Source organism: Diadema antillarum, unplaced genomic scaffold, assembly GCF_040938485.1.
Source record: "Diadema antillarum isolate AM-2024a unplaced genomic scaffold, OU_Dant_1.0 seq00000768_RagTag, whole genome shotgun sequence".
Classification (NCBI taxonomy): domain Eukaryota; kingdom Metazoa; phylum Echinodermata; class Echinoidea; order Diadematoida; family Diadematidae; genus Diadema; species Diadema antillarum.
The window spans coordinates 2,908,745-2,934,156 of record NW_027271658.1 but is presented as its reverse complement, the minus strand read 5'-3'; the positions used below and the strand labels follow the sequence as shown (position 1 = coordinate 2,934,156).

The 25,412-nt window shown below is 38.3% G+C and overlaps 1 protein-coding gene across 1 annotated transcript in view; it reads right to left on the bottom strand.

Moving 5' to 3' along the window:
- The window catches only part of LOC139738795 (uncharacterized), a 51,528-nt gene extending 28,835 nt beyond the window's left edge, over positions 1-22,693 (bottom strand). Inside the window, exons 1-2 of the mRNA XM_071649434.1 lie at positions 22,228-22,693; positions 13,719-13,823 (exon numbers count right to left, since the gene is read on the bottom strand). Coding sequence (XP_071505535.1) covers positions 13,719-13,823; positions 22,228-22,666 — 544 coding nt within the window. The 5' untranslated portion in view covers positions 22,667-22,693. The remainder of the gene's footprint in view (positions 1-13,718; positions 13,824-22,227) is intronic.
- Positions 22,694-25,412: the final 2,719 nt, after the last annotated feature.

Here is a 25,412-nt window from a genome sequence, read left to right as displayed (position 1 = left end):
GTTCTCAGTCCTCTCATGGGTGACAATGCAATTCCCAGTGAGTATGACTTAGGAAGTTCAACCAATAGTGTGCATATTTCACACATTGGACAAACTGCACAGTCCCAATCATAGGCCCCATTACTAACCACCACATCATGAGACATACAATGTAGTTAAAACAACAACGTCATATGGCATGGCTTGTAACAACTATCTGGCAGAATACATGCCATGGCAGGTGTGCATAATATTTAGAGATACCTCTGGTTGAATTTGATAGAACACTTTGAAAAACATTCACTCAGGTAAAAAAAAAAAGGTTTCTGTTCATCACTATATACAAAAATATTTGTAGAACTACCCTGGTAATTGGACTGGGTCTTCTGCAAAGCTTCCTGGGGTACCAGTTATATTACACCGAAATTGAAGCTGCTGTTACATATCACCCGCAGCAGTGTAGCACCACAATATAATGACCACACCTCACAGAAATTATTAAAAAGAACTGTCTGAATGAAGAATTTGAATACCTGTATCCAACCCAATCATTTTTAGGATACCTACAGTAGCTACCCTTGACATCAATATATATTCATACACTGAAATATCATTGGCTATATGTGAGATTTCAACACTGATTGGAAGTGAGGGGTCTCTACAACACACAGCCCCACCTATGCTCAATCAAATGTGGCAAAGAATGACTGGCATCTGGATTGGAAAGGGTAACATCAACGTTAAACCTGCAGCTCCGTCTCCACATTGCATGAGTCTTTTGACAAACAACACAATATTCCATATGACGGTCAATGAAGATAAATGCACATCATGATCATGGACATAATCGTAGATGTTTGCTAATTTACCAGCCATGGACATAGCAGTTTCAATTTGCATCCTCGGTTTGGTCTAATGATGTGCGCAAATGCTGATCTATTCAGAAGAGCAATTATTTTTTCTTGTTAAACTGCTTTAACATTGAAGTGTGAGCAACATGAGATTAAGCTGTAGATTCAAAATTTAGTTTTGAAAGTCATGTGCAACAGCAGAGAGAAATCCCCATTGCAGTGCCTCTTGCTATTATAAGCAACCTCTTGATTTGACTCTCATCTCAAAACACAGGACAATCAAAAATGAGAGAAAGAGAGAGAGAGATGTTTGCTTCGGAACAGCTCCAAGAAAACAATCCAGCGAATAGGGGCTGGGACTGCAAAAACTGACAACACGTTCCCTGCATGATTATTCATGAGGTCGGAGGGATCAACACTGGGAGAAAAGGAATCAAACAGCGCCGTTCTGTTGACCGCCGGTGACCTCTTGCTGGCGCGGCGGATCCACTTGAGATCGCCGCTTGGACGCGCATACACACCTGACTAGCGGCCCTCACGGCAGCTATTGAGACATTCAACGGGAGCGCACGCAATGAGGGACTTTCGCCAAAACGTGAACCGGCAGAAAAGGCTCTCTTAAGCTGCATGATGCACAGACAATAGTCTTACTAGCGACAACAGGTTCTTTGTATGCAGGGTTTGTTCCATTAAGTCTCCAGCTTGAGCTTTCTACGAGAAGCCCCTTCTGTGTATGGGTTTTCTAAACCCCTGTCAATGACACTCTATGAATGCAAGCTATTGGAGTGTTTACTCAGATATATATGAAAAAAAAAATAAATGTGTTCAGCACGCCTGTCTTACCCCTGGCAGTAAGCAGAGTTTGAGGACAGCGAAAGGGGAATCACCTTTCTCAAAGATATTATTTCCTGCTGTGTGAATAGTGGCCAAAGAGTTTATTATTTAGTAAACTGCCCTTTGCCGGCGGAGAGTGTTCCAGGGTTGACTACACCTAGCTTGTTTTGAAGCATGTTTACCAGAGTGTTCTTACCATACCCTTTGTGAATGAAACAGTATGCATAATTCAAGACAAGGGGTTTGTTTATGTAAAAAAAAAGTTGCATTTTTAAAATGAGATGTCCTCCAGTACCTACCATTACATCTGAGTCATGCATGTTTACCAGAGTTTGCCAAGCAGACCCTCCTGCATTAAGGAGTGCAAACAACCCTTAAAAGCATGTTTACTTCAGCAATGATGCATATTTTCTACAAAGGGATAAACTTCATTTTTCCCCCTTCATAGCAAAAAGCAGTCACTCAAGACCAACATAAATAACCAATAGCCATATGCATTTCATCCTTGTCCAGAAGGAATCACATCACCATATTCCATCTCTTAGGAGAAATTTCGCAGAATAATGCGATGTTTATGTGTATGACTGACACATATCTTAATAATACAAGTCTGATGTCCGATGCCATACATGATTAGATATTAAACTGTATCAAAATAAATGAGGGCCTGACTCTGCACACTCTTCTCATCATAAATATACCAGTTTAAGCACATCAGTTACCTGGAATCCAACAACCACAAGGTTCTTGGTGACAAGGCTATGTATGACCACAGGAATACATCTGACCATGGGTACAGGTGCAGTAACCTGACTGAGACTGGCCCACAGCAGATGGGCAATTCCCCATGGGACCTCAATCCTTCTACAGTAAAATCTAATCACTAACCATAGCTATCATAGTAATTATGCATATCACTGCTGCCACACAAGAACACACATGCACTGTTTGTGTACTATCATGGAAGTCAAACAAATCTGGTGATACAGCAGCTAAGAACATACCAGGTACAATGTGTACAGTTATATCTTTCATGATCTTTTTTTTCTCTCTCTTGGTGATGTTGAGTACAAATATGAATTAATCAATGACAAAGTTATCACAGAGCTCTATGAGTAGCTCTTGCAATTTGGAAATGCTGCTGAAAGAAATAAAGCATTCATTAATATATTCATGAGAAAGTCAAACAAAAATCTGGACAAACGTTTCAAGTCCACCGACTTCGAGAAAGATTATCAACGTAAATGCATGCTTGTCTTCTCTTTTGTTTGAAAGTCAGCAGTAATTGAGCCAAAAAATGTGCAAGCAGGAGAATAATCTCAGCTTATAACACAAAGCCATCATGTAGGCCTACTCACACATTTTCCCTCTCTCCTCTTTCATAGCTGGTACTCAGTACTCATAGTAAAACACTTCATTCCAGGGTCTTAAACATGTTTGTTATTTTCCACCATGAGTGTGAGCACTTTCATTTTCCAGAACACTGTATTTCGATGAAAGTCAGTTCTTTTCACGGAATGGCAGCCAATAAAGGCGGAGAAGTGTAATGAGATGTACAGTATCCTAGGAGAGGGCTCTAGATTGTGTGTGGGTGTATCCAAGCCCATGTATGTTAGCGTATGTTACAATGCTTCCTGTACTAATAGAAATGTAATACTTTGTAGACAGCGACACGGTAGGCTTCTCACATACTGCATTACATATGACGTCCTGTGATAGAGTCAACTGCAAACAAACATAAAAACTGCCCCCTGTCTCGCCGGTAGTTTGGGTCCCAGACCGGGTACCATTATTTCCTTACTGGTACAGAGTCAAGATCAATGTATGCATCAGTTTGGTAGAAACTAATGGCGCTATCAAGGCAGCTAACACCTGTAAAGGATAACTTGAGGAGGGTAAAGCCTTATTTCAAGGACTAGGCCTATATTGACTACTTGCTGACCAGTCACAGGGATTGAGAAGAGAACACAACCTGGACACGAGGCTACACCCCACGTCGTCCACCCACACACTGTTCACTTCCAGCACTGACTGTAACTGCAGCCCCTCACAGATTCATGGAATGACGGATAACGTCATTATGAGGTTACAGAAGGAAAAATAAGGTTACAGAAGGAAAAATAAAGAGTGAGAGCAGAGTTAGTGGGCTTTTTAGATCTCTTTCTCTCTTTCTTTTTGGTAGGGAAGTGTAGCAGTCGCAGAGGAAGTGAACTGAAGACCAATGGAGGAAGGAAGGAAGGAAAAGGTGTTATTAGCTTTGTACCCCTTGATTTTACTTCTGGGTAAGAAGGATGTCCCAACCCGGATTGATGATGAGTCAGGATATTGTGTGAGGGTGAACTGTGGCAGGTACATTGAAGTTTGGAAGTAGTGATAACTAGTGTTACTCTTAAAACGTTGCTATTTTCTCTTGTGGTATGTAATTGTGTGCGGGGGTTTATGTGTACCATGGCAGAAATGGAAAGAAGGACAAACTCACAACAGCTGTAATTTAGTATCTGAGTTACTTTTTTTGAGTGTGTGTGTGTGTGTGTGTGTGTGTGTGTGTGTGTGCACGTGTGTGTGTGTGTGTGTGTGTGTGTGTGTGGACACTACAAAAAAGGACGACTGTTTGGAGTTAGAGTTAGGCCTAAATCATGAACAAAGAGTATTTAGTTTTTCTCCGAAATCATATCTAATGTGGTTGTCTTTTCTAATCTTTGTCAAGAGTATTTGCACCTGATCTGATGATAACTTTCTTAACACAGTTTATCAAAAATATGTTCATTTAGATGACACTGCAAATTCCTTGTAGCTGTCATGACAGCAACGTCATATTGATTCAAAGTCAACAGATGCATAAACGCAAAATTCTTTTGAAGCAGAACTACAAGTTCAAAATGTTTGGCACCCAAATTTACATGATCTTAGCGCATTTATGACCAAATAGTACAGATATACCAAGAAATGTACATTCCAGATGAGGAGCACCAACTGTACGCCTATACATAAATACTGAAAAAGTTGAGGCCATGCAAGTTTTAGAACAGTGTAATGTCTGTTGAGGCTGTCTTTCAGGAAACTCAATACTCATCAAACATATCTATATCTCTTCGGTTAAAGAAGCAATATCCTAGAAAAGTAGAAAGAGAAATACCAATTTCTACAGAATGTGGCAATATCCTGGAAAAGTAGAAAGAGAAATACCAATTTCTACAGAATGTGGCAATATCAGCACAGACATCATTGGCTTACTTGGTTTGCTGTTTGCTTTATGAAAAACAAGTCTTGAATCCACAAAGGCCCAAATTCACGAAGGTGGTACAAATGAAACTATGGTTTAAACATGGACAAAAATCATGGAGCACCAGGTGTCACACGGAATATTTCGTTACGAAATTGGTTATTTCATCGACAAAATTACCGTTTCATTATTGAAAAAACGAAATTATCATGTCGTGGATGAAATGTTCATTTAGCTACAAAATGTTGTCATTTCGTTACAAAATAATCATTTCATCGGCAAAATGACTGATTTCGTAAGGAAATATTCCATGCAACACTGGGCGCTCCATGGTTTTTGTCCATGGTTTAAACCATGGTTTCATTTGTACTACCTTTGTGAATTCAGGCCTGAATGTTTAGATTTGACCCTCACACACAAGTTTATGTCAAAGTATATTGGAATCCAGTAACTCAACATGGTCGCAGTGTTTGGCTTCTTCTATACAGCATTAGCTTCTGCAAAACCATTCTGATTTTGTAATTCTTTGTATAAAACTACATCAACCAAAACTTGGATTAACAATTTACATCATTGGACTGTTTACAAAGTGAGAGATGTCCACTTTTTGCTGATATTCCAGCTGCGTCAGAAGGGCATTGGATTTATAAAGCACAGCAACATTTGGCCGCAAGGATGTACTTGATAAATCTGTCATCACCACTGTGTTTACACTGTAGTTCATCTGATTTGCACTTCACACTTTTTTTTAATTTTCAAGACAAATTTGACTTGTATCTCAGCTCATTGTAAAGGGACTCCAGACGGCACCATAAACTGGCCTGACTGGGCTATAAAGCCAGACTGTCAATGAAGTTCAGGTCAACCTGGAATTCTTGAGCCAACACTAGTCATGTCAGTATTACTGAACTCCCAATGCAGTATTTGTCGCTATTTTTTTACTTCCTGAATGTACGTATTTCTAATACATGTGCAATTAGATGTAATAGCACCACTGCATATACTTGTTTGTGGGTTTTTTTTACTATACTTATAGAAATCTAAACAGCATATGTTTTGCAGGGTTTATATTTTTGTGAATTTCACAAGTTGGGTGCTATTCCCAAATTCAATTCATGACATTGTCGTGAAGTCCTAATGCGTGAAATATTAGACTTTCTTAATATGGCATACAGAGCAATTCATTATTTTTTTCCTGCAAAATAAAAAAGGTCTACAGGGCATTCAGATGCAAAAAATTTAGGCAAGAACGGTTTAGCTATACCAAAACGGTATAGCTACATGTATACGATGAATTTATACATCTGAACCTGACTAACAAAATGATGTATAGCAAAATGACGGTCAAAGCATCGTTTCGAACTAGAACTCAATAACGAATCAGCATTCCGTGTGCGTCTGGACGTATGGCGACCATAGAACGGTATAACTGGGCGGGGCTTAATGGAAGCGCGCATGAATGGTGACCCCACAGCTGTCACTCATTACTATAACAGCATGCGCAGTGGGAAACTGCACATCTATATGACGTTTCCCAGAACGGTCGTAATTAGTGTCTGAACGGTCTGTTGGCTATACGATGATTCTTTATACGTCGTTTCATTATCAAGTTTTGGTATAAAATGGCATGCGTCTGAATAGGGGGCTAATTTCAGGGAGATGGCCTGCAAGACTGTCTGTCACTCCAGCACAGAATTGTCACTTTCTGAGATGGAATATACATGTTTGCAGCCATTAAAGCTTTACATCCAACATCCAACAGCCACAATCCAACAATAACTTTGTGGAAAAACATAGTTTTAAAGCCTGGAAATTAGACTATGTCTACCTCTCCCCTCATCCAATACCCTTCCCCCCCCCCCCCCCTAAAAAAAAAAAAGGTGCTCTACACATGGTAGGAGTGCCAGAGTCATAATGTCAACCTTGGCCTAGTGCAAGGTTTGTCACACTCTGTACAGGAACCAACTTTGTAGTGAACTACTGCCAGTAGTCCACGCAGACAGATTTTCTTCGTGCTACTGTCCTACACATTTAGGACCTACAATACATGTTACACAAGCAATGTCAGTTGTCACAGGTGTGCATGATCATGATATTGAACAATATTGACTGAGGTAATTCAACAAAAGAGTGTCAAGAATCCATGGCAAGCATGAGTTCATATTGTCAACCATGGACGAAGAAAAAAATTGAATCCACAAAACCAACTTGAAACTTCGGAACCTTAAAATGTATTTAAGTAACCTATCCCCCTTACTTTTGATTCAATGTGGTATACATGTAGAAAACAGATGAGCACTGCCTTAATTTGGGGCAATTTTCACACTATCACCCCTCAGGATCATGCTACAGTACCACCCCTGGAACGAGCTCCATCACTGATCAGTCATAGCGTGGAGATAATATCAACAATGCCCTGAAAAGCAGCCCATATTCATGTACTTACAATACTAGCAACCCTGTTTCACATGGGTCCTCATTAACATGTCTGGTAAATGTCATACACCCTCACTGTGATCCACGGTGTCCAAAATGATTCAAACAAAAAAGGGCAATAAGTGCATCAATATACGAGCGACTACGAATATAAAAGAGCAAATAGAGGAGTCACAGTTTGTATTTCATCTTAATTGTTAGCATTATCTAACACAGGAAAGAAACCAAAAAAGTGACTAGCATATTGGAAATGTTTTTAGTTGAATTATGCAGTAAAATGCAGTGAGAGATACACAAACAAAAACGACCAGTTCATGCCAAGTTCTGTAGCTCCCTTTGTCTCACTTTCTAGCCAAAAGCTCACTACTGTATGCTGTTTCATGTATACAGGCGACTCCTAGCATTGCACTTTTGGGCCCTAAGCTCTATCTGATACGTAAATCCTGGTATTTAGAGACTTTTCGGTGATAATCCTGCGAGAGGATGTGATAACAGACAACAAGGTTATGCCATGCACTCGCCAAGGGTACAGACAATAGTGCAATGCTAGATGTTGTCCTGTTTCGTGTTTCCTTCAGCATTGGTGCTCGCTTATTTCCAAAAGCAGTGTGATCATTGATAGCAATTTCCTGCTGTACAGTGTACCTCTGAGGCAAAACTTCTCAGTGAAGGACAGTTACATAAGTTTGCCACTGGATGAGTATGATTTTAGTGTCAAGCTATCTTGTATATCCAAAGCATGTTCACCTGTTATCTAGCAGTAAGTTATGAAGGGGAACAAATAATTTGTCATTTGACAATTTTTTTTTCATTTGACTTTACTTGGTAGTCACAGTAATTATTGTCAGTAAACTGCTATGATAATCTTCCTTAGACTCCTACATATGTCTACAATAAATGGAATTTGAAAAATATTATTTAAAACCTAATTAGCCAAACATAATCAGTACCATTTACACTAATAGAGCTCTGATATACATGTAGATGAAAAGCACCTTGAATGGTGCAGTCAATTATGCTACTGCACACGGTTCTTTTATTTGTGTGTGTGTGTGGGGGGGGGGGGCATTTTGAAAGCATGAACTTCAATATATAGTTGTTTTTGTATATTTGCAATAATCAGTAAAGACAGGTGATACTTCAAGCACCTTCATTACCCAGAAGTACATTGCAAACACACAAACACTGCTGCCTGCACAAGTCATTTTCAGGAATTTGACATTTATAAGATTGTGTTTTCATTCTGATGGGGTGAGTAACCCCTAAAACAGAACAATAAAATCCTGACAATAAATTAAATGAGTAGCATATAAATATGAAAAGGCAGATACCTTCCTTCTGACGTACTTTAATGCAGGGTCACATTCATGTCATGCTGTTTAACCAGAGGGTCATTCACACTGTGATGTCATTCTAGTCTACAACAACCCAGGGAGTACCAGCAGTTTTCTCTCTTCCTACTACTAGTATAAGTAGCAATCATTTCAAATACATGGAATCATAAGTATTTATGTGGGTTCACATAATCTTCGTCTTCTTTAAAACACAGAGTACTGCCCACGCATCTGTGGAAGTACTGGTAAATTATATTTCTCTTATTTCTGTGAAGTGAAAAGAAGTTGTATTATTTTTTGTATCTTATTCATATAAAACCTGAGTGTAATGACAAAAATGACTGTCTATTTGAACAGGTGTTGGATCCGTAACAAAAAGCTCCTGTTCATGTCAATCAACTTTGCTATAAAAGGGGAATATGAAACTGGCCAATCGTTCTACATCACTAGGTAAGACTGAAGAGAAAATTGAGGCTCTCACCTCGCCACCTCTGAGTGAAGAAAGCCATTAATTTGATAATGACCAAGTAATTCACTCCTCAGCTCATCCCTCTTTGCCCCCCAGCAGTAGGATCTCACAAAGGCCAGGATTTAAAGGGCTAAGATTTAAGATATTCCACACTACTGGACCAGACTGACTGGGGTGGGTACAGTACAAGAGGTAGTGTAAGACTTAAGCCCAAAAACAAACACAGACAAGAATGGTTGGACGCACAGTTTGTATTGCCTGAGGCCAGTCCAGTTGAGGGCATCAGGGTCTTTATGCAAATTATACTCTCTTGCAGAAATTGTCTCACATTTCTCCCTGTCTCTGCTTTACCATAACAAAACAATAATAAAAATAATGATAAGACCACTGAAAATAAAGAATGACAACAACAACAACAATAATAATGATATTAATAATAGCATCACTACTACTGCTGCTGCTACTACTACTACTACTACTACTACTACTACTACTACTACTACTACTACTACTACTATATGCATAATGATAATAATGATCCACAAATGGTACATATTTTGAAAAAAAAAAATGTGGATATTTATGTACACACATCTGGAATATGAGAAGCTAAGACTGTGCATTTTTGTCATGCTGTACCAACTTGCAACACCCACAAGCGAGGTCAGATGAGAGACCAGAAGGCCTACTGATAATTTGTCGCAGGACTCATCGATCCTCATCTCGCCTAGAGAAAAACCGCCAGACTGCAGCCTGATGGCGCGCGAGCAGCTGGAGGGCTGTCATACGGAGCACAGCTCCAGCCACCAGGAGCAAGGAAGTCGCTCATCTCCTCTGGGATGCTGGCTGGATGCTGACACCAGTGCCAGTCTCCTTGGTTACCACATCTCCATCTCTACTTCAATAGGTCTACAATACATTCTAGGTCAGAGCAAAATTAAGTACCGCTTTCTTATTCCACCACGTAAGTATTTTCTGCTTCTGTTTGTGTCTTTAAATTTCCATTTCTGATTCTCTCTGCTAAAAGTCATTTTGACTTCTTGTTTTTCGAAGAGTAAAGTCTTAACAGAGCAGTGACATTTCCATTAAATTGGACCGATGATGAATATGATGGTTTAAAGACTCACATTGTTCTTATAATAAAATCATTAAAAAGTGCTTTCATTCCTTATCACGATTACATACATAATTTAATGCAATACTGATGTCATTGCCAAACAGATCTTGCCTTAACTTTTTTTCTCTTAATTACATGGCTCTTTGAAAGAATTATATGAAAACACCAAATTATTCAAAGTTCTGTCAAATGATTGAGCTACACTAACAAATCTGTCAACAACAGTACAACAAAATCTAACATTCTGTCATTACATTTCAGCAGGTAGACTCATCAGTTGCTTCAGTATTTAGTCCTGAACTGACGTAAATAGGAGTCCTTTGAAGATATCACACTGATATACATGAAATCAAGAACAAGTTTCACTAGGTAATCATATTGCTGTTTAAAGTGCTGAAAAATACTAAAAAGAAGTCATTCACTCACCTGTTGCGTGACATTGATGCTGATTTTATTACTTCAAATGACATTGAATAAATGGCTACCCCATTAAAAGGCTATAAAAGCATTATTGAGAGATAAGGCATTAATGAGGAAGTGTGTATGAAACTCCCAAACACATCGTATTTGGCTAAACACAGCAAGTAATTTTGATGCTAACATAATTGTTCCTGTGTGAAAATTTTCATTTTCAATACCTCCATATGATACTTTGCATGAATGCATGAAGTATCAACAGTTCTCACTTAGCTAGTGTATTGGTCTGCATTGGAAGGGTTATTCTTTTTTTCCTTTGTTATTTTCTCCCCAGCTAAATTCCACACCAGGACAAACACCTCCCTGGGACAACCCCCACACTATCTCCTGCAGAAAACCACAGAATCCGACCACCACCGTCTACTTATTCATTTATGGAGTGTTATTTCAGGGAGGAAAGCGCGGCGGTGCGTTAGCGTGCACCAAATCTCGCCATTTCTTGACGCTTTTGTCTGTAACGCTAGACACATTTCACCGCATCCCATAATTCCTGCAAATCCCCCTGACAGCTCCAAATCGTCTTTGGGATCATATCTGGAAATCTTTGGAGAATTCCGGCAAACCAATGAATTTTGAGTGAAGAATAAGGGAGAGTGTCGGTAATGCTGTTTCTCTGCACCTCTTGCAAGCCGGTCTGATGCATATCCTCTAACTTTCTTCCCTGTACCTTTTCACCCTGGTCATGGGAACTTTTCTTTTTTTCGTTTCAAGAAATACAAGATAATGTTGCAAATTTTCTCTTTTTTGACTCGTAAAATTGGGAAGATAACAATTATAGTTTCACTTACTACCATGTATGCTCAGTTAAGCCTGCACAATGCACTGAATCATTTTGATAAAATATTCACATGGCATCAAAAGAATGTTACTTTTAAAGGGATCGTATAGTTTTGGTTGAGACTTAACTTCAGGTTTTTATCATTTTTTGGTGAGATAGTGAGAAACCTCTTATGAAATATGAAAGAGCATGTAATTCCATGAGGATTTCAACGTTTATTTGATGAAAATTGATTTTGAAATGGCCAGATATCCAAAACAGAGTGATCCTAATAAAGTGTGGGACCCGCATTTTATTACGATCGTTTTGTTTTACTTTGTTTTTGGATGTTTCAGCTATTCCAAACCCGATTTTCATCAAATAAACTTTGAATTCCTCTTAAAATGGTATGCTCTGTACTATTTCATAAGTGTTTTCTTGGTATCTCGCGAAAAAGTTAAAGCCCAATTTTCATCTCTACCAATACTATACCATCCCTTTAAAATAATTCAAGAGGTAGAACTGTAGCTGAAATTGCAAAAACAAAAAAGACAAAAACAGCCACAAACATGCTGATGTACAAAGGAAAACAGAATTTCAAAAAGAGAATAAGATAAGTGATGACTTTTAATGGAGCTGCTAACTTCCGCCCATGCAAACCTAAAATGGCAAAGGAAGGAACGTGCACATCTGAAATAGTACAATGTATTTGTCCATGTGTCAGGAATGCCTGGAATTTACAACTGTATACTGTTCTGTGAAGTTTGACAAAGCCAGTAAAGATAACAAAAATGTTCAGAAGAGATGTCTTCTCTTTACCAATTATTAGCTTTTCCGGAAGATTACCTTGCCAGAAAACTCAGTCTTTATTTAATCAATACCAGTTGGTATCTCACGAGGTTATCCTCTTTGAACCACCTCAAAACAGACAAGCATACCTACTGACTCATCCATACCATGTCAATAGTGGCTAATCCTACCAACCCAATGGATTCATTGTAGAAACATGTCAATTGAGAGATTCAGAGAACTCCAGAATGAAAAGACTGAATAGGCAGCTGAAGTTTTAACAGGACCTGTACAGTGGGTTCACTGTAACGTGGAGGGGGGCAAGGGGGGTTGCTCCTCCAAGTCATGCATTCCGTAATGGTCAGTGGCCTTTTGAACCAGATAATCATCAAGACTTTGGGACATGCTACAGAGCAAAATTGCTCATTAGACACAGAGAACTAGAAAGTGATGAATTCTGACATACAGCTTTCTATAAAGCTCATTTCAAAGCCATTAAACATAAGTCCCTGCTGATTTTGATACCATTAATAATTTGCTTGTGCTGTTATACACCTTCAATGTGTTATCGACACATAACGATTATAAATGCCAATTATATATTAAAGGACAAAAACTTTTCCCTTCCTGGTCTAATCAAAGAAATCTTGTCCAGCACTCTGATGACTACACCACTACTGCTACGATACTACAAGTTCTGTTACACTTGGTGATATGTGACTGAAGAAATATGAGACGGCAAGAATAGAAATAAAAAGATGTAATGAGATATGAGATCAGGCTCAAAAAGATAAAAAGAGAGGAGAAATAAGGCTGAAAAAAGAAAAGAGTACAGAGAAAGGAGAGAGAGAAAGAAAGAAAGAAGGCATTATCAGCTACCAAAACTGAAAGTTAACCCTTTCATATGGCCTCAAGCATAGCTGCAGGACTTGTAAAAAATAAAAGATACAGAGTGTATATTTGTTTAGCTACAAACGTAACGCAGACAATGCTGTGAAAGTGAAAGTCATTACGACTGAGCCTAGTTACCACTAAAAGTTTGACTTTTTTGCCTTCTCAAGTTTACACTGCTGCTGTTAGATGTGACACACTGTCAATACTGCAGACTCTTTTCACATTTAAAGTGACTGGTTATGAGTTTGAAGTGCTTAAGAGCAATTTTAGTGTACACTTTGTCTTCCTTTCAGGATGCGCATGATGACTTTCAATATTGGTACATGTATCTCTTAAAAGAAAAGTCAGCGCTTCTGTTGATTAAAGCCTATGGCAACCCTTCAGAAACACACCAGGATGTTATCTGCATTCTTGAATCGAAATGTGGAAATGTAACCATCTCTATTAATACTTTACAACAAAGAGCAGTGATATTGTCGGACATGCTAAGAAAGATGCTACATTCAAGAAAGTTGATTCCACTGCAATATTTGTGGGAAGCTACTTTGATATACTTACTCCTTGGCTCCCGAGGTCCATCAACAGTCACTTTTATTGCACGGTTGTAGGTGGCGATCTGAGGCGGATTTGTGTAGATGAAGATGGAGAGGGTAAAACTTTTTCCTGCAGGATAATTAGGGAGAAAAAGTAGCAAATACATCTCTCAGTCACATTTAATGATGCTTTTGTAATTTAGAACACATGGTGATCACTACACTTACAACCTGACAACACCTGAGCCATGGAAAAAAAAAATGTAAGAAAAATATCATACATGCAAAATGACAAATGATTTTTCTTCCAGTTTCAAATGATTAGAGAATCGCTCCACTATCTCTGGCTTTTAGTCCCAGTGCAAAAGTATCCAGCAAAATGGGCTCACTTTCTCTCTTCCCTCGGGGGAAAACAAATCTGTCTCATTTATTAAATACACATGAGGGACATACAGTAATCAATAAACACAAAACGGTCTAGGGATATTGCATTATTAGATATGGACGTGGGCTGGGGTAGGGAGAGTTATTACTAACACTCATATCAGTTCTTTATCACTTCACGCTATTAGCACTCTGAGGAAAAGATAACAGTTCAGCAAGTCTGTGCAAACAGCCGCAGTCCATGAGCTGATGCAATTTGGGTGCACCGTCTGTCAGGAGTTCTTCAGTTCTTTCCAGATTACTCATACCACAGTCTGGTCCCTCCACCACTGACAAATCATTTCAAAATGAGAATTAAATTTGAATCAACATGTGTCAGCCTAATGCAGTTATTTCTGTATATGGTGTGCGCTCTTTACATTCATAAACATTGATATCTGTTTGTTACTAATCGACAAGTTGCAATACAACTGACAAGGCACAAAAGCTGCCTAATACAGTAACTCTGATTCTGACCAAGTCCATGTCAACCTACCTCTTAGCACTGAAACTCTCCCTTTAAGTACACACATCTTTGATATAGGCCTACATGTATATCTTTATTGATCTTGTATATGAAATGAAGCATTATCAATGTGTTTCCTACAATGTATAGCTACCACTTATGTGATGCATAACACAACTCTGAATGATGAGCTTCTTTTTTTTAAGACTTTTTTTCACCTAAAATATTCTGTGGTATCCAAAAATACTTCTTTTGCACTGTTGATGGCATGTTTTAACATTTTAAAAAATGCTGTGGAGAGAATATAATTCGGGACACTGCAAATGAAAGAGAATAGTAAAACAGTTATCACAGAGCGGATGTTTGAGTGTTTGCATTGCTTTGGTCAGAAACACTTGATGCAAAGTGCAGACTCATGAAATGTGCTAAGTGCAGACTCATGAAATGTACACCGGAGTGTTGGATACAGAGAAAGCATCAGTTAGTCAAATGCAGCTCCTGGGGAATGGGAGAAATAAAGTGCTGTTGGCATGGATACTGAGAATAAGCAAAAAAGCACTCAGGGTGTGTAGCTTTGTTGACGTTGTGACATAACTTAGAACAATGTGAATCGCTCTCATAAATCACATGCATGAAGAGTTGTTAAAAATGAATTCACATCATCAGGCATTTGTTCTACATGATCACCCCAGATACTACAGTTAATAAAACAAAGTTTAGTTTATAAATTCATCCAACATCGCTTTGGATACTGCATTTCATAAATCAACGTTTAGATATTTAAATTCTATTCAAAAAGCAAACAAACGTGTTTAAAGCAGCTTCACCAAAAATCATGACTATTTGACGTACTGGTTTTTGTCAAATTGTACAAGAGCAAGAATGTGTTACCGCTCATGATATGAAAAAAAAAAAAGATTGATTGGATATAATAGCAGCACAAATCAAGGATTGTTAAGGAGTTGGTGTGGTTGTCATGACTACAATTTGAAGAGGTGTTGGTGGTCTTGGTGGTGGTGGTAGTGGCTTTGGGGTTGTTGTGGGAGAGAAAAGTAGCCCATGACTGCATTATGGTTGGTTACTAGAGTTGAAAACTGTAAACAAACCACAGGAGGACTAGAGATATTTCAGGCCTTGAAACCTTCTCCATATTTGGTGTGGCTCACATCAATGGAGGTGTCAATATTTAATGAAATTGAGCCCACTCTGCCCATTATTCAGGCCCACAAAAGGTTTCACAAAATGTTTGATTTGTTTTGATATTCAAATTGCAGCCTGCATAACAGGCAAAATACTGATATCACTTTGTTATCAATTCAACATATCTTGTTAAATCCATTTAGACTAAGATAATCACTGAAAGTCTACAGAGTTGTTTCCACATTTCCACAACTCCTGATAGAAAAGGGATACCTTTATACTGGTCATCAGAAATTAAAAAAAAACAACAAACAAACAATATTGGTGATGTGATATGCCATGTACAGTTGTACCTTGTATACTCCCTCTTTATACTTATCTGTGATATTGTCTATAAACTAGAAGTAAATCTTTTTTAAAAGTTACATAATTCAAGATGAAAAGAATAGAAAATATCTATCGGTGTTCCATACTTTCAAACAATATTCATCATTGAGTAATTATATACATAATTGATCATCATATCTGTCACACGACTGCTTCGGTTCTGCAGATGACCACTCTTTGTGCATACAAGTAAGCCTACAGCCATGACACCTTGGCAGCATCCCCCTTTTTTTTATTCTGAAGGGATTGTTTTAGGGTTATATTAACAGTAAAAAGATATTAGGGATTGATACAGTCCTGAGTAAGATACTGGAAGTTCAGATCATATACACTTCAATGTTCTCCATCTCTATCGAACACAGCCTAACCTGAGTAGTCACCTGGTGGTGAGGGACAAAAGGATGCCCAAGGAGACATCAAAATAAAGGCACAATGGGATCAGAAACGAGGCCCTTTTTACAAGGGCAGACAATGATCAATATCCTTTGAAAGGGCCTGACGTAATCCAATGCTAAGCTTTGTGGGTGGCTGCTTCTTGGTAAGAACACCTTTTGTCCCGTCTGTCCTTGGCCAACTTCTTCAGGATGAATAGCTGCTTGTTTCTTTGCCCATCAAGCTTGATCACTCAAGTTCTGCACTCTTCAGTCCTATCATAAGGATGTGCTGTAAAATGTATTATACCGCTTCTCATGTTATACCACCCTGGATAGGGCAACTACTCCCAATAGTTATTACCTCACTTCTATATCACTAAGAAATATGCTGTAATAGTGATAAGATCAATATAAACAGCACAGAGTGCATGAGGTAGGTAAATTGGTAAAAAAAAACATTTTGTGACAAAGACTACAGCAGTGTCCTTTTTCAATGATGGACCACCAACAGCTAGAATAAAGAATCAATATGAGACTTGCATGCTTTGTATCTTTGCCTGAAAATGCTTCCCACTTCCAAATTAGTCCAGTCCATATAATCATTAAGACTTATATCAAAATAAAAACATCTTTAAGTACATGCTACTCTTGCAAACTTGATGATCTCTTTTTATTTCATTACAATATTATAAACGAAAAAGCATTCAGGAGTCAGCACTTTTCCCCTCTCGAACTCGTGATGCTTTTGTTTTCCAGGAATAAGAGATTAGTGCATCCGTAATCAATCGCAGGCCTATGCCAACTGGGTAACCAAGTTGCCAACATTGGACTGGTGTAAAAGGGGGGGGGGGGGGATATGAAGCATTCACAGGCATGTGATAGCAGAGACATACTCTCTTTATTTTTGTCCCTAACTGATAACTCTCTCAATATCCAGCACAGCAAAGCCTGTCTTCATTCCTACCAAGTTTATGGTGGTCACTTTGACAGGCTTATAAATCTCTGTTAACTGTCCATCAACCATTAACCCAATGTGCCTGTGTCCTTTCCCTGTGCTTTCTTTGCTTAAAATATGTGTTGTCTCAAGTTCCCAACAATGCTTTCACATGGAAAACCACACTGTTCATGCATGCACATAAATCTGTAACATTAATGCATCCTTCTGTGGCACACATTTCCTCACAATAGCTTCTCAAACCTGGCTCTATTGGCCAATTCATGTCACATGAACAGTTGCATGCTGGGCTCAGCAGTCTGGTACATACAAGCCGTACATGTAAAGTGTGTGAAACGAGAACTTCCTGAGGGAAAGCCAAGGTCATAATCCATCAGCAGTTCTAGAGCAGGTCTTCAAAAAGATACTGTTAACAGTTACTTAACACCTTTCCTCTCAATCAACTCATTCATCGTAAATCAGCTTTTCCCTCTTCCAAATTACACGTGTTGGAATGACTAAATCCCATAACTGACATACACACATATACCCAATGCAAATACCGACTTTGTCTCAAGCAAATTGCTAACATACATTATACAAACATGTCTGTTAGTTTTTTGGTTCTTTTTTAAAATCAGTATTTACTACCAAGACTCTGAATTTTGATCTGGAAAATGATCTGCAGAGAAATCACAATTTCCCTCTTGTACATCAAAGAAAAGATATGTGCTTCCTACCTAACATTCCTGAGAGAATTTACCATGTATATTAATGTCATCAAAAACATACAGAACACAGTTGTACATCTAGAATAATAGTGTTCATATTGGCAAAGGGTGACGAAATTGGAGACACTACACGTGTATATTGCTACTGTTGTCCATTTACAGACCTAAAGATATTGTAAAAGTTACCAGTAGTGCATTTTCAATCTTATATTTTCATATATTCTACTGTTCTCTGGTACAGCTGTAGTACTTCAGTCTCTCTTGAAACCCTATACACACAGCTTATGCATTCTTTGTCGCTTACTTGCATAACAATGGCGTCATGCTTTCGTAAAATGCACACAGGGCATTGTACTCTGCTGGCATCAGTGCGTTTCGGGACTGTGCCCTTGTGAGCCTATTCAATTTTTACGTCCGGTTAGCAAATTCAACGATCCTTTCATATGCCTTATTCAAACAACTGTATTCTTTTTTTATTGATGCTAAAATGTGCCAGTGTCGCAATGTCTCCACGGATGATATATCATCATACGGAATCTCACACCCACAATGGAAGTGGAAGGATATGGTAAGGTTCAGAACCAGCTCAATGAAATGAGAGTTCATGAAATGACTTTTGATGCTGTGACTCTTTTGCGCATGGTATAACTGTAAAAAAAAGACTAATGGAGAAGGTACAAAGTAGAAGTGAATTTCCACTTTCATGAAGGATATGAACACTGAGAAAGAATGAGGATGTGTTAAACAGACATTTCAAGTTTCTGAAGTGCATATCTACTGCACAGTTCTCTGAGTTGAAATTATACATGTGTCTTGAAACTGATGTATGTACCTATGTATCCAAAAATACATGTATGTCAAGGGCTTGCAAATTGTTAATGACTTGATCATGTGAGCATTCAGACAACTTGAAACAAGTGCCTTACTTATACATGCAGCAGTTTACCTACCTCCTCTATAAAATACTTTAAGAGGGAAGATTTATCCCCTCAAAAAACTAGTAATCCATTTCAAAAGGTATACTAGACATTCTTGTTCATACATCGTATCATCAAACCCTCACGCCATCAAGGTTACTTGTACTCATCTAACACTAAGCTGCATCTATTGTTACTTGAAGCATTGTCGACAAGAGCCAGTGTCTGTCACAGCCCTGGCTCCCATGCTCCGTTGAAGGCTCAGCCCTCCAGGAGATTTAGACCTGTCAGGTTCAATAATCATTGTATCATCGCAAGACCTGCGCACAAATTGTGGGACCTTAATCCCCTTCGTCTGGGCGTTAATGCCTGTGTTTCTTTGAGTTGCATTAAAATGGGCTAATTTTAGTGGAACTGCTCATTTTCTCTTTCAAGGTTGCTGAGTTCACTCTGGGGTTAATGAGTGTGAACAGATAGATTGTCAAGGAAATTACAAAAATGTTCCTGGTGAATAATTTAGTCTACGATATTTTGCAAAAAAACAACAACACAACAACAACTAAAAAGAGATCATGCAGTAAAAGCCTGCAACTTTTGCAACACTATAGTACCAATTAGTGTAGATGTCCAAATTTATATGTGCAGGTTTACAATACTCGCATATCTGAATAATCTTAATAAAAGACAAGGCCCGGCTAGACATTATTTTTGCAATTTGTAGTTCCCTCTTACAAATTGTTTTCTTATGCACATTCACAGGTTGGTTAAAGCAAGCAAAATGATGAGAAAAGATTACATTATCTCAGGAGCACATACAGTGTACACTATGCACACATCTTTCTCATAGTCAAACCTCCAGGGATGAAAGAAAGGTGATATAAAAAAAACTATGCTGCATGCATCCTGATTATTATGAAAAAGAAGAGAATTCAACCTAAAATCATATCAAATACATTGTCATTCCTTCTCCAGTTTCCCTTTAGTGTATAATAACAAAAACCCGCTGATAATGCCATTATGCTTATGATAATGCTCCAATGTATATTACCATGTACCAGGTACATAGATATATTCTACATAAAAATTTTGAAGAAATTCTTTATCATCTGTTTTTCCTAATTTCAGCTCGGGTATACATTCATTTTGTATTAAATTTCTCATCAAAATTCAAAATATTTAAATTTGCCGGATTATTCTTCAATAAAAAGTGTCTAGTGTATAATCTGTTTCAAATTTGTATAATGTCATCATACCATTGTAACTTCTGATGCTATAACCCAAGCATCATATTGTACTATTCTTCTTTTTTCATGTTGCTAGAGCAATCCCCTCTTAGCTCTTTCACATTCAAGAAAGCCAACTGTTCATAACTTGTCAATTAGCTCTACATCTATTGTATAAACTCTTAAGGATAGTTGATAGAAACTAACATTACTCTTATGCAAATGCTTTGCAAATTAATTTTACAAATATTAACAAATACATAGTACCTGTTACCACTGTAGTCAGAAGTACAGTAATAATTTCCTCCAAGGAATTTTCTCTTACAAGTATGAATAAAGAGAAGGAGAGAAGTAAAAATATATATGTTGTATATATATTCTATGCATATATAGTAATATAACATCCCTGTGAGGCAGTTAGATTAATTATTATCTGAATTTCTCATTTTTCTGAGAAAGCTATGCCATATTGACTTTATACAGCTGTTGCAAAAGAAGCTGAAAACAATATTCAAACAGTGTCTTCAAATAGAACAAAGAAGTACATGTAGGCCTATCAAAATAATGCTTGAGATATACAAAAGTGTACATATATAAAATTTGTACAAATCATTACAGGCAGATATAAAAATACAAACAGGTTACTGTCTTACTGGCTACACAGATCCTGAAAATTTAGGCCTACAGAAAATCAAAAACATTTCAAGGTATATTAAAGCCAGTATATGTATATATATATAATGCATATAATATATTAAATGTATATATATATATATATATATATATATATATAAATATATATATATAATACATATATATATATATATATATATATTTTTTTTTTTTTTTTTTTTTTTTGGTTAGGTAGATAGAGTCCTGATAGACCAAGGTAGTGAGAAGATATACAATGTAGGCCTACATTCAGAAGGAAGAAAGCCAGACACAAAGAGACAGACAAAACTGAAACATAAATAGAATCAGTGTGGAAATAGGCAACTGAAGTTGTTTTCTTTCACCATTATTGAATAATTGGGTATATCTTACAATAGAATTTGAGCTGCGTATCCCTGATCATACTTAAACTGACAAATCATATAATTTTCGAAAATACGTAACATCAACAAACTGATCAATACGCTAGTATCTAAGTTGATCTGATACATGAAGACAGGCTGTGTATAGGATTGCACCATGCGTGGGAACAGGCAGCCTACAGTCGACGCATGCTGCCCCGGAACTCTAGGCGTGTAGAGGTCCGCGGAAACAACGAAGAGCCCACGAACGCGACGAAACCACCCTCCTCCACTTTTGCTTCCATTAAAAATCAACATTTTGATTCATGGAAAATCTAGTACCTTCTCAGACTAAGCATGATGTCATCTTCTATCAACCTATAGTGTTTGAGTCACTAATCGAGCATGACATTTGGAGTAAACTTTTCGCAAACTTTTAATGCGTGGGCGAAAAATTTGGTTCGCGTACAGACTTCAGCGCAGCTGTGCGCGGAGATCTCGGCCTCCTATCGCCTCTCATGTGGCGGAACAGGCGCCAGCCCACGCTAGATATCGCAACTATTCCTTTTTATCACCCGTTATTATTGTTGTTAAGTCAGTGTTAAAATACCACGCCTTTCTTTGTAATCACCGTTGTTACTGCAAGAAACAAAATAATTGAAAACAAATATCACAAATAATAAAGTGAGTATGAGAGGAGAACAATAACACTAACAGAAACAACAGAAGTGGAAACATGCCGGGTAGGCAAACCACGACGGGTGAATGAGCTGAGTACGGGAATAGAAGAATGCAATCGCGATGGTTTCGGTGCGGCCACAAGTTTTCACGCCGCCGCACATGCTGTGGTAGAACAGGTTCAACAAACCTACGCTGATCGTATGTCGTGTGATGATCAAATATATACACAATATTTTGTCACTTACCACGACCCGACCTGCCAACAAAACGGAGGTCATTGAATCGAGCCACTTGGTTCTTCATGACCGCTGTGTTGTTTTTCAATTCGGCGCAATAATTCTCGTCATTTCCCGCTGCGATGGTAACCAATGTCCCGTCTTTCGTTTCACCCAAAGACACAACTTTGAAAGCCACGGGTAGGCTCTTATTGCACCGCCAGTGCGACGGCAGGACAGAGCACGCGAAATTTGGGCTCTCAGTCTTGATCAGTTCGCCGTCATACTCCGATAAAGCGTCCACAAGAGACCGCTCTGCTCCTTTGAACATGGACTTGTTCCTTTGGCCCCCTTCGGCCATCTTGTAATGGTTGGTATGGATGTTGTTCCTCCGTACTTGGTCCTTGGATAACGAGTTGGCCAAGGGAGCGGCAGACGAGAGGAGATGATCAACTTCAGTAATATGCATTGAGGCGGAGTGGGGTTTCTACCACGCGAGTGGTGGTTGGTTCCAAGATAAAATGGCGGGAAAACAATTTGAGAAGAGAGCGACTTCTCGTCGGAAGCCCCGACTGGGCCAGGCGATGCTCAATGGGTACAGAAACCACACCTCAAAACCGCAAAGCGGTGGCAAAGTTCCACACGTTTTGGTAGAGGAGAACGTTGTTGAAAAGGCCCGAGCAAAGCACTTCGAATGTACTCGCGAGCACTGGAGAGATCAAAAATAAAACAGTTAATTGCAACGAGAACGCGGCTTCACTAGTTGTGGCAAGTGAGGCACCGATTTGTGGTTACTAGTTCACGCGCTTCCCCAAAAATTTACACGAAGAATGAGGGGTAGGAGGCGATATGCGAAGATTTATAAAAGCCAGCAAAATACGAGGACATCAGAAAACTGGCCAGCATATACTGCCGCTGGGGCTAGGAGAGAGACAGTACGATGGATAGCTATCGGTACGTCGCGAGCATGAAAACACGATTTGCTACGAGGCGCTGCGATCAAAGTGAATACATGCATGTCGTGAACATGTGGAGGAGAGACAGAGGGATCGTTGTTTTGAATAAATGAGTCACACGCGTGAATGTGAATGAACTCTCACACACAGCACGCAATAGCACGCAGTGGGCGGAGCTTAAAGTAGGCCGCGCCCTCCGCTCTTCCGCGAAACGGCCAATGTATGACGTCGTCAGCGAATAATTTTTATGAATGACCAGTCGGCTACAACTCAGTATAAATAGTGCTGCCGTAGAGTGCACAAAGGCTACAGCAAGCACACATTATTTGCGGTTCGCCATTATTTGTGACACATTTAAAGTAATTGTTGCAGTTGAATACCTAGTCCTCGCCAAGACAATCAAACAACCTGGATACACGATGAACAGGAATCGACCAAACATTGGTAGACCGATATAAAGCTGTAGATCTACACAGGACATTTTTCAAAAAAATATAGGCCTACTACAACGTAAAACAAAACATAAGACACATTTATGTGCCCTATCAATATGCCTAAAATGCCATGAAATGCTGCTCCAAATATCATCAAGCACATTAATCTCGTTCGGTCTGAATGCTTTACTTATAAACACAATATACTGTGGAATTCAAGTAGATCCTACTCCGTTATGCATATCATTTTTTTTTAATGAGGCGACTGCAAACTACAAGCCTTGCATTTTTGCTGTCCCTTCCATTCCAACAACTTTGATTCGGTATTTATCGTACAAATGTATTTCAGTTCACAGTATATTCCTTGATTACGTTGTTGTACTGATTTTGTGTCATTAGAACATATTCAATGCTTTATTGCAATTGCATTTTCGATGGAAATGAAATAAACGAAATGAAAAGAAATTATTGCATTTTCGTTGGAAATGAAATGAACGAAATGAAAAGATATTACACAAGTTTCCTGTGGCTTTTCTTCCTTCCCTCATCTTATAACTTCTGTCTCACTCTTTATCGGCCTTTACAAGACAAGCAATCTGTACTGATGTTGCTGTTGTTGTTGTTGTTTACATCATGCGACACGATAATCTAATTTGAGAAATGCCTTGATGAACATATCCATATCTCCAATAACTTTAAACAAGACGAGTCTTCTCTATCCTCACCATTCCATACGTGTTATTCATAAGCCAATCGGAATTGAAGTGTGGCTATAGTCGAATACTGATTCCTCGTCTGATAATTGTATGAGAATGATGAGGAATTCGAAAATTCAGCTCCACATCACCCCTCTGTCTATTGCTTGCTCCCTTTTCTTTTCGATTTCCATCAGCGAACTCTTCGCGATACATACTTCCCTCACTATGATTACTCATTACACTTTATGTCTGTTCAGCCTTTTTCATTCTTATAATGTCTAACGAATGCAGAATTCAATAGCATGTCCTCTTATCCCGATTTCTTGTTTGTTTGTTTGTTTTTCTCTCTCAGAATAGTTTCATGGTTGTCAAGGTGAATGAAACTCTCTGAGATTTCCTTCAGGGAGGAAACTTGAAGGCTGATAAGATCCTTGCTCCCAGAGAGCAGAAATGAAAAGAAGGGAAAAAATAAAATTTTGTAATTTTTAGTTCACCCTCTCAAATTCCATCCCAAACGAGATATTTTGAGTCGTCTAATCGGGTAGCGGATGAGAGGTGGTCATGTGACACTCTATTCATGGATGTTGAGTAATGCCAAGCGTGTTTCCAGACTCTAGAAGTAACCGCGGCATACAGGCTTGCTGAATTTTCGGCAGGGTGAAAGAGAATACTGCCATCCAACTTCTGTCGTAAACCTCATACCGATAACTAAATATGATTTCACCAAATCTTGGAAGTTTTATCTATTCATTTTCAATCATTCATGTAATCATCAATTTGATTATATTTATTCTTCAAATATGGCTATACCAACTGCCGGAATGAAGGTGGTCTTCCATGAAGCCCTGTTCAGCAAATGCAAACACAATGAAAGAAGAGAAATCTATAATAAAAAAGATAATAACAAAGATTATGATTTTAATATCACTGATTAGACAGAATAAGGACAAAATAATAGCAATTGTGATAATGATGACGATAATATAATAAGAATAGTAATTAAATAATACTAATGATATTTATGATACTATAATACTACTACTACTACTACTGCTAATAATAATGATAATAATAATAATGATAATAGTAATTGCAATAATGATAACAACGGTTCAATAACAATTAAT